This window comes from Nestor notabilis, unplaced genomic scaffold (assembly GCF_000696875.1).
Source record: "Nestor notabilis isolate BGI_N333 unplaced genomic scaffold, ASM69687v1 scaffold1399, whole genome shotgun sequence".
NCBI lineage: Eukaryota > Metazoa > Chordata > Aves > Psittaciformes > Psittacidae > Nestor > Nestor notabilis.
The window spans coordinates 45,193-55,903 of NW_009943911.1; the positions used below are offsets into that span (position 1 = coordinate 45,193).

At 48.8% G+C, this 10,711-nt stretch overlaps 1 protein-coding gene across 1 annotated transcript in view; it reads left to right on the plus strand.

Annotated features, from left to right (window-relative positions):
• Positions 1-860: 860 nt before the first annotated feature.
• LOC104411672 (GRB2-associated-binding protein 2-like) overlaps positions 861-10,711 on the plus strand; it is a gene marked incomplete at its 3' end in the record, with an annotated part of 32,980 nt that continues 23,129 nt past the window's right edge. Inside the window, 1 exon segment of the mRNA XM_010022156.1 lies at positions 861-1,155. Coding sequence (XP_010020458.1) covers positions 894-1,155 — 262 coding nt within the window.

The window sequence follows — 10,711 nt, forward strand, 5'->3', positions numbered from 1 at the left end:
CTGCATTTGGCATTGGTGGTAGCAGAGGGGCCACAGCTCTCAGGGCCAGGGCCAGGGCTGACATTTGTTTTGCTTCAAACACCGTAACCCCCAAGTCCTTTCCCTGGTCAGTTTGGCATGGGGCTGCTGTCAGCAGTGCTCTGAAGAATCAATGATAACCTTTTCCTTTGCTAAGGGGTTTCCTACGTGCTGGGAAGCAGAAGATGCTGAAAAACAAATGAAGCTTGGATTCTCCATGGGTCTCCCTGGCATTATTCCTGATATTTAAAACATACAAACCAGTTCCTCGTTGGTTTTATTAGCCTTTTCTATCCTGGCATTTAAACAGAGATGGATTTGGCGTGGTTGGTATCTGCAGACGTGCGCTGTGGTGCTCTCAGGGGGTTCTCTGAAGGGCAGGATACTCGGGTCTGAAGCACCTGAGCTCCTCCAAGCTGCTGGAAGGCATTTCAGCACTGTGATTGCCAGTAATGCCACCCCACAGATTATCTTGCATCTAGGAGCAAAGGATATTTAGGTCCTGGGAGTGCTACTGGATTGTAGGGTAGGAACAAGGTTGCTGTAAGCCTCAAGACTAGCAATTCTTGGAATCTTAAGCTTAATGAGTCTTAAGCTTAGCATCTTAAGCTACAATGCTGCTTTGGTATTTAATTCTCTCAGATAACGAGTGGGATTTGGGTGTTGAACTGAAGAGCTGAGTCTGCGCACCTCTTCCAGGGGTGTCCTGAGCAGCAGCCCAGAGCATCCAGGGCGGAGAGATGTCATGTCCATCTATCACCCTGTGCATGGCAGTGATTTCTTGGCCCTCATGACTTGAGTGATGGGGTTCATGGTTCCTCTCTTCTTGGTTTCAGGCATGGAAGAAGCGCTGGTTCGTCCTGCGCAGCGGTCGGATGAGTGGCGACCCCGACGTCCTGGAGTACTACAAAAATGACCACTCCAAGAAACCCTTGCGTGTTATCAACCTCAACTTCTGCGAGCAAGTGGACGCGGGCCTGACCTTCAACAAGAAGGAGCTACAAGACAGCTACATCTTTGACATCAAGACCAGTGACAGGACCTTCTACCTGGTGGCTGAGACCGAGGATGACATGAACAAGTGGGTTCGCAGCATCTGCCACATCTGTGGCTTCAACCAGTCCGAGGAGAACACAGGTACCATGAGATCCATGCCCATGGCAAGAGCATCTCCTGTCCCATCCTCCCAGTGAGGCACAGCTCCTCTTTCAGATCAGACCTGTGGGAGGGGGGTGTAGCCTGCCACAAGGCTGGGAGGGCTGGAATGGGAACTGGATGGACACGTGGGAAACCTCCATGAGGCTTTCCTGTCTTTGACATGTGAAGCAGAGCAGGCTTTGCCCTTGTGAGCCACTTAATTAATTTCTCATGTAACTGTAGACCTTTGAGTCTCTCATAAGAAGTTGGTGGGACTTGGGGACTTTTTTAGCTGCAGCCTTGGTCCTCATCCATCACCAAAGTCCCTTTGGGAATGGTGGGAATCAGCAGTGAAACCCCTCCTTATTTAGAGGTTTCAGTCCCTTGGTGGAGTAGGGGAGTAGTTTTACGGGGACCATGTCCCTCCTGGCTGTGGGTGTCCCCACTGCTGACAGGGTCTCACATGAAGGACAGACACATTCGTCCCACCTGCATCCCCATCTCCTCCTGGGACTCACTGGGGGAGGAGAGGAAAACACAGGGTGGTTTTGTGCGTTGGTAGGATCTGTTCTACTGGTCATGCTCCACCATCCAAACTCAGTTGTAGTTTGGCAAGCCTCTGCGGTGAGCACCAGTGAGCTGCCTGTGGTTCCACAGCACCACAAGGGCTCACCATAGTGAGATGGGATGGGGATGAGCATGGGATGCAGTCATCTTCCAGTCCCATTACACTTAGTAGCACCTCTGGGCATCTTTGCTTCATCTCGTCACGGTCCAGCCTCATCCAGGCAACTCCAGCCCTGAGCTCTGTCTACATGAAGCTCCCAGTGATAACATCCAGCTTGAATCTGTTTTGGTCCCTTGTGGAGCAGCTGCCATCCACAGGAGCTGTAACCCTGCCAAGAGCTTGTCAGGGAGGACAGCAAACAAAGCAGCACAGCAGCACGGATGTGATCTTCACTGACTGACGCAGGAAACGGGACGTCACCTTGGCAATGGGTGTACAAGTGGTAGAGAGGATCCTTGATAACGCCACCAGCGCGGTCTTTCAGGGAAAGGTCAGGCTAAATAAATTACATCCCATTCCAATATCAGCAGGTTCAGTGAAATCGTTCAGGCCTCTGTTTTTAAGAGCTGTTTTGTTGCAGGATTTTCCATTTTCAGCTGGGGGAACTGGGGTTTTTTTTTCCTTCCCATTTAGTAAAATGAGCTTTCAGCCCAGCGGCAGCGGGATCGATACGGGACTTCAGTGAAATATAAATCTGGGCAGCACAAGAGAAAACAATCTCCCATTTGCAAGTACATCTGTCCCGAAGGGCACACAGGGCTCATCAGGCTGCAGAGATCTGAGCACTATTCCCTGCAGGATCACGGAGTGACATCAGCAAAAGAGGGACAAAAATCTCTATTTGTAACAAAATCACAGTGCGTTAGTGCTATAGGGGAAGTACCCACTTGAAACAGTACCCAGCTGCCAAAGAGAGATGTTCTGAGTAAGCTGGGAAAAAGCCTGCAAGAGCAAATGCAGCAGATGTGTCCAGATGCTGCAGAAAAGAGGGAGCATGAATTATTCAGGGCCGGTGCTTCGCTTTGGTGCTTGCTAAAGCAGTGACCCTACACTCACCTTTCCTTCACCGTTCCTGCTAAGGAATGGCAAATAAATCATTGCTTTCCCAAAGCGGATAATGTTTGAAGGACCCGTGGCCTGAGGCTGCGTAGAGAGGTTGAGGGGTTGTTGCAGTGTGATGAGTATTGAGAGTCTTGTCCATCTTGGTGTATTTAAGCCCATCACCTGTCCTTCATGATGGGTCAGATGGAGGGGGAAATAAAAGAGTCGTAGCAGTATTGAAAATAGTGGGGCTCCCTCTTCATCATCTCCTTAAAGCCACGGGAGGATGGATGGGAGAGGATGCCCCATCCCTGGCAGTGTTCAAGGCCAGGTTGGACACAGGGGCTTGGAGCAACCTGCTCTAGTGGAAGGTGTCCCTGCCCATGGCAGGGGTTGGAACTGGGTGAGCTTTAAGGTCCCTTCCAACCCAAACCGTTCTATATGACATGATGAGGAGTTTGCGTGAGATTAAGACAGTTCCTGAACATCTGGCATTTCTTTCTTAGCCCTTCACTCCCTCATCCTCCAGCCTCTCTGTGCCTTGTTGTGGCCTCTGCCTTGGAGAATGAATGAGTCAGTAATTGGATGCACCAAAAAGGGGAGGAAAAGGTAACCATCAGGGGCAGGAATAGCTCCATGTTAATTGTAGCAATTAATTAACTAGACCTCCCTCTCCCAGCAGACAGGCAGCGTGGCGGAACGAGATCAGGGACTGCCAGGGAAGCTGCTGTGCAAATTTTTCTGGTTGTACTCATTCCTCGGTGTGCAACTCCTTTATACTGACCCAAAAGCCTTGCTGGGTCCAGCCCCAAAGCCAGGCTCTTCCTGGCTGGGATATATTTGCATCCTGAACAGGAAACACTTAATTGCCATTGTTTACTAGAGCTGCCATCACATAGAATCATATTTGGGCTGGAAGGGACCTTAAAGATCATCTAATTCCAACCCTGTCCAACAGGCAGGGACACCTTCCACTAGGGCAGGTTGCTCCAAGCCCCTGTGTCCAACCTGGCCTTCCGCTTGAAGGGATACTCCACATCAGCTGAGCCCAAGCACTGGTCATGAGTTTGCTTTTAACCTAGTGGTGGTGGAGGAAAAGCTCATGAGCTTTTGGGGCAGCTTGATTAAAAGCCTATTTTACAAGCTCCCCATGATGGTAGGGAAAATATGGGGTTTTGGTTGCTTTTTAGCATGATTTACTGAGCAAAGGCAAAACATGAAAGCAGCTGCATGTGGTGATGTAAACTGGCTGCAAACCCTCTGCACTGGCACAGGACAGTGCTGCCCTCACTCCCAAAAGGCAAAACAACTAAAAGACCAAACAAATTTATACCCTTTGATGCTTCTTTCTGTTTGCAGCTCAATAGGAGAGTGTAAATGGTCTGTCACTTGGTTTTCACATTAGCCCTTCATGTCCTGTCTAGACTGGCGGACCCTAAGGATTAAGAAACAGGCTGGAGTTTAGGGTGTTTTAACATCGTGCTCTGGTTAGCTGCTGGTTTAGCTGATTGACAGCTGTGTTACACATCTGGTTCCTCAAAAGGAAGCTCGATTCAGCCTCAGGGACCTAAATGTCAGTGAAGTGGTGGCCCCAGTACTGCAGCCACCAGTAGGAACAGCCACTCTGCAAAGCCATCACGAATTCATTCCCTGCCCTAACCTGAAAACAATTGCAGAGCAGCACGATCGCATCTGCCGAGAGAAGGGAAATTAAATTGACTCTAAAGTGTTTACCCAGGCTGCGGCGAAGCTCTTTGTTTCTGTTAACACCTATTTACTTTGAGAGCTAATTACTGTTTTTGTACAAGCAGAGCCTTGCAGCATCCCGGCTCCTCCACGGGTCCAAGGAAGCTGATGGTGCACAAGGGAAGTAGGTTTACTCCTGGCTCAGCGCTGCTTTTCCACTGCAATTTGCATTGCTGCCACCTTGTCTGACTCAGATGCAATGCGGGGAGACCTGCCGGGGACCCTGAGCCACAGGCCATGGGCAAAACGCAGGCACGTGGGTATTTCAAACCATCTGCATTTTCTCTGCCCTAGTGGGCAAGCAGCCAGGGCTCAGCTGTGAACTGGATTTTCTCATATGCTTTGTTTGTTGGAGTTAAAAAAAACCCAACCCAAATCCCACTAAACATGTCTTGTGTGCCATTAACTCTTTCTGGAGCAGATGCTTCAGCCAAACCCCCTCCTTGTCCCATTCCCGGTAGGACAGAGGCACAGCTATGGCAGTGTATAATTGTGAACCAACATGTGTCCTTGCAGCAAGCATGTCCTTGCAGGGGTCCTGTGCACAGGTTATTTCAGAGGGGTCAATACCTTTATTAACTCTATCCCAATTTACTGTGCTCCCTGGAGCTCCTCTTCCACCTCCTCCACAGGGCAGGGGCTTTCTCAGGGGCTTGGATTCATGGGTGCTGAGCAAACACTCAGGAGAGATTAAGAGCATATTCATGCACTGCATTAATGCCCTTGTGCTAGAGGTGTAACCCAGCCATGGGAGCAGGGAAGGGAATATCTGAGGGTGAGTAAATGTCCTTGCTCTGAGCTGAAGGCTCAGAGAGGGTGAGCAGGGCGTGGGAAAAGGATGGTGCTGGGCTCAGTGCCCCGATGGGCTGTGTCTGGCAGTGGTGGCCTCCCCCACCCGGCACAGGCATGTTGTCTTCTCTTTATTTTATTTTATTTCATTTCACTTTATTATTTTACCTGGGACTTCATGTTATTTATTTCTCTGCTTTCTGCCAGGGGGCTGCACCAGGGCAGTCCCAGGCTCCGTCTCACTCCCTGCTCCATCTCCAAGGCTTGGTGCTGGCATTTCACATCGCGGCTGGGATCAATCCCCAGTAGTCTCCAGGCTTTTACTGTCTCGCCAAATGCAAGTCAGGGCTGAGCATTAATGTTTAATAGAGAGCTGAGTGTCTCTCCTTCCTCCTTCAACTCAGCCACACTCACTCCAGCAATTTGTCAGATCAGCCTCTAGACAACAGTCACTTTCCACTCATACTGATGGGAGCTCCTATGCCCCACGTGCACGGTCTCCACAGAAGCTCTGTTTGGCTTGATGCTGCCCCAGACCCTCTATTGGATGCCCCTTCCAGCCTATGAGTGCAAATTCATTGCTTTAGTACCTACTTGACTTGCTTTGGCTGGGGGTCCCATATGGTTTTGCTGGTTGGTTGCTCCCCAACCCACTGCTTGCTCACTTATGGCTGCTCTTCCTCCTTCCTTGCTTCTCCTCCAAAATTGTGTTGGTCCCAGAATCAGGCCAGTGCTGCCTCCCACCCCATCAGTCTTCCAGCCTATGAGTGCAAATTCATTGCTTTAGTACCTACTTGACTTGCTTTGGCTGGGGGTCCCATATGGTTTTGCTGGTTGGTTGCTCCCCAACCCACTGCTTGCTCACTTATGGCTGCTCTTCCTCCTTCCTTGCTTCTCCTCCAAAATTGTGTTGGTCCCAGAATCAGGCCAGTGCTGCCTCCCACCCCATCAGTCCCTTGCAGGCAGCTTTGCATGGGTGTTTGCTGAGCAAAGGGAACTCAAGACAGGCTGCAGAAAACCCAGGACAAAGATACCCCTGAACCACCAGTGTTCACCATCCCAACATACAAGAGCAAGGCACCGGGGAGCCCATGGGAGGTGGTGGTTGTGGGGCAGCCCCTCTATTTCTGCTGCTGCTGTCTCTCCCATGGCCAGGCAGAACTGAAGCAGAGGGGAAACACTAATGACTGCCACAAGACCAGGTACTTCCTTGCTGTTGTGTCTGCCACACGCCTCCTTCCTTCTCTGCTCAAGCCCCTGGAAGAGTTACAAGCCCAGCACTGTGCCAGGGAGTGTGCTGGGGGATGAGAAATAGGGGCTGAGAAATAGGGACAAGGAGGGAGATGTGGAGGTGTCCTTGTGTCCCTGGAAGCACCCGGGTGCTGATGTGCTTTGTTTCCATGCCTGCAGGCAGCACTGCCACCTAAGGGTAGCCGAGCAAGCAGCCTCTTGCGGAGACTCGAGCCCTCAAGCTGGGCCAGGACTTGACTCTTCAGCTTCTCTTGACTTCATCTTTAAGCACTGTACTTGGGTATCAGCTCACTTGGAGGCAGTTTGTCCCCTGACAGACGGTATGGCACTCTACAACAAGAGATGAGCAAGACTACAGTTGAGTTGTGCTTGATCCATAGGGTGGATGGCGCAGGTCTGGTTGGGTTGTCTCTATGTATCCCGCCTTCCACGTGTCATTCACCTACCCAGTGGTCCCCTGCACCATTTGGTACTTGGAGGTGTCCTGCATTGGGACAGCAATGTAGGCTTCTTGAGCCTTGAGCCCTTTCCTCTCACCCAACGTCCTACCATACATACAGATACAGCCTTTTCCTTGGTGTTCCCATCACTGCTTTCTGCACTCAGCGTCATGGAGCTCATTCTTTTAAAACACCATATGTCACATCTAGGCCCGTTGGTTGCACATCTCGAGGGCGTCTGGATCTGTCCTACCCATTCTTCTCTACCATGTTCTGAGTTTTCCTTACAAGAGAAAGAACCATGGCTGTAGATTCACCCTGGGAGGACAAATGCAATTGTCATGTCTCAGCCCCAGGCTTGACCCAGCCTTGCGGGAATGAATGGGGAAGAACCAGCAACCCCAACTCAACTTTGCACCAGGCTTATGGTTGAACTTCAGGTGCATGTGAACGCCTCCTTGCCCAACTCCCAGTTCATCCCTTAGTCATTCTGTCCCTTTAAATTTATTCCAAACTTCCCTGACCCTGGTTTTCCTTCTCCACAAACAGCAAGTTATTTTAAGATCTGACACTGTTGAGCTTTTATTTCAGTGTAAACAATACTGGAGATGGAGTGGTCTTGGCACAAAGGAGCAGCTTGAGAGCAGTTAAGTGCTGCCTGCTGCCTTTCCCCCCTACTTTTTTCCCTGTTTCCCTTTGGACAGGAGCTGTAGTTGAGGTGCTAATGAGTCTGCTGAAGAGCAGAGGGACACAGATAACCCAGGATTTGTTTCCTAGAAGACAGAAACAGAGAGAAATCATTGCTGATCTCTACCAACCTATCAGGGTCTCCTTGCTGTGATTCCCCTGGCATTTTGGAGAGGCAGCCAATGACATTGACAGTGAAACGTGTGCTGGTGGTTATAAGCTGTCCGCTTTTGGGAAGAAGATGGGTAAAGATGTCTAAAAAGAGGCAAATCATTTGCACCCTGAAAGTGCCCCTTTCTTCCCCTTGGGTCTCCAGGGAACCAGGACTGATGAGCTCAGGTGAATGCATCTACTTTATAGAACCTAAAACTCTGCTGAGGCAAATCCCACCCCTCTCAGGATTGCTGTCAAGACCTTTGAGATACTTGGATCTTCAGATGGTTTCATTTGTCATCATTTTGTTTAAACCAGATGACGACCAACCTCTACTATCCTCCCATACCTTATTCTTCTTGCTGTACTCAGCTCTTCATCATATTGTGTTACCAAAAGCATTGCAGGACAAGAGTCAACACTGCACCACTGTGAAGGTCACTGTCCATAATACTTAATGTCCTTAATGGGGTTTGGAACTAGATGATCTTAAAGTCCTTTCCAACCCAAACCATTCTATGATTCTATACCAAGATTAGATTTCTAGCCCACCTGAGTGTCAAGAAAAGGACTGAAACAAGGATGTAGAGGGGTTTTGGCTGGAGAAAAGGTCTTAAGCTATCTACACAGTGAGAAAACCAAGTTTCTGGCTTTAGGGAGTCTAATGCAATTGAATATCTGAAGTTTGCAGTGCTGGATCAACATTTTCTTCAATTTGGGATTTGGAAATTTAGGAATTATTAGGATTTCATTATTTAGAGGTTTTATTATGTCATGGACATTTTGGAGAGGCGGGACTTAAATCCAGAAGATACGTCAGCCTTGTGTTTGCACACCCATAATTCTGCTATGCCAGAGAGACCCTTGGGAGATACGCATTAGCTGAGCCCCCTTTAACCCAGCATTGATGGGAACATGCAGAGGATGCTGCTGTTTGTGGGAGCACCAGCTTTCTGGACAAAGAATGCTCTTATGTGGCTGCAAATAATAAAACCATCAACCAGCAAAAGGGAAAATTTATGCTCAACTTTCAAAAAAGACCAGAAAAAAAAAATTCTTCAGTTCTTCTTGACTGTTTCCCAGCAGGAACCCAGCGCAAGGGTGTCCGACTGGCCTCTTCTGATGATAAATATGGAACTGGAGCACTGGGGCCTTTAGGGAAAATCCTGCCCTTTCCTGGCCAAAGTCCCACTGAGTTTGCTGGGCTGGGGCTGGGATTTGAGCTGGAAGGGAAGGAAGAAATGTGAAGTTCAAGAGTTTGGGGGATTTTTTTAGAGCAAAAAGCATTGCCCAGCCTTTGCAGCACAGGTTTCCCAGCAGAAGCTGGCAAGCTGCGTTCATACGTCTCAGGGCTGTCTCCTGAGCCAGGTACCCAGAATCAGAAACCCATTTAAAGTAATTCTCGGGTTTGTAATTGGCTTTTATCACTATAAGCCCCACGCACATCAGGTCAGCCCCATTAGTTTAATGGGCGCTGAGGAATTTGTAGGATGACTTACTGACCGTGGCAGAATGAGCGCAGCAGATGGTATCAGCATCACTTCAAAAAGCAAAACCACGCAAAGCCTTTTGAAACATAAACAGCTGATGGGCTTGGAGCAAAGTGACTGGTGAAGCAGCACTGTCTGAGCAAAACCAAAGGAGGGAGGGAGGGAGGGAGGCATTTTGGGTGTCTTCCAACTGAGAGGAAACTCACAGTTAGCTTCACCTGCATTTACATTCCCAGAAGGGTCCTAGGGGTGTTTTAGCCCCAGATGTGTCATACTGGGGTTAATGGAGCTGTACCTCGTGTCTGCAAAGCTGCTCAGGCATAGGGGCAGGATGTGGATCTGCAGGTAATGCCCAGCATCTAGGGGCTGGACTGGGAAATGTGATGGAGGCAGGACCCCAAAACATGTGTGCGAGCAAGTTGGAGGATAAGGGAGAAGATCACACCTTTGCAGTGGATAATTTCAGGCAGTTTTTCATTGTGTGACACTTTTTCCCCCAAAACCAATGTATTTCCCCTTTTCTTCTCTCCATATATTCCACAGTGTTCCCTCCATTTCTTGTGGCAGAGGCCATGGTTTATACACCTTAAGCACTGCTTTGTAAAACGTGATAAAAGCAGATTTAGACTCTCATTTCCCAGACCCCAATACCTGTCTGTTTACTGCTTTGTCTTGCTTTATACCTACAATTAAACCCAAGCGTGAGTAAAGGGAAAGCTTTCTAAAGCCGTTAAAGCCTCTGAGTGAAGCACATGGAGCAGGAAGGAGCCGTGAAGCTGTCGATTGCTGTGAACTTTCCATGACACCACTCAGGGTTTGTTTCCAGACTGATCTTTATTTATGAATGCAGTAGCATTTATTACTGATTTTATCTGTAAAGATAACACTTCTTCCCTAGGTGGATTCTATGCCTCAGTTATAATTACTGCCTCCTTCTCAAGCATACTTCTGCATTATTTAGCATGGTACGATGTCAGAGCTGTAATGCTGGCAATTTATTACTTGGACTGTGGGGTTACACCTGATTCGTGGATGCCCCATGGCATTCAGCTGTTGGTCCGTACTTAAAATCACTTTAAGCCACAGAGGATGAGGCAAATACTTATAGTTAAGCATGAGAAAAAAACAAAACTAGACAAAACCTTAATCTCCATCCTCGGAGATACTCAAAATCCAACTGGACACAGTCCTGAGCTGTTGTAGCTGCCCCTGTTTTGAGCAGGGGGTTGGACTAGAGCATCTCCAGAGGTCCTTTCCAACCCAAATATTCCATGATTCTGTGATTTTAATGAATTTCTGCTGTAACAGAAGTCCAGGCTTCAGAGTATGGTAAGGAGCTGAGATACCTCAGCAATCCAGCAGGTAAAACTGGGGTTGTTCCCTGTTCAGCA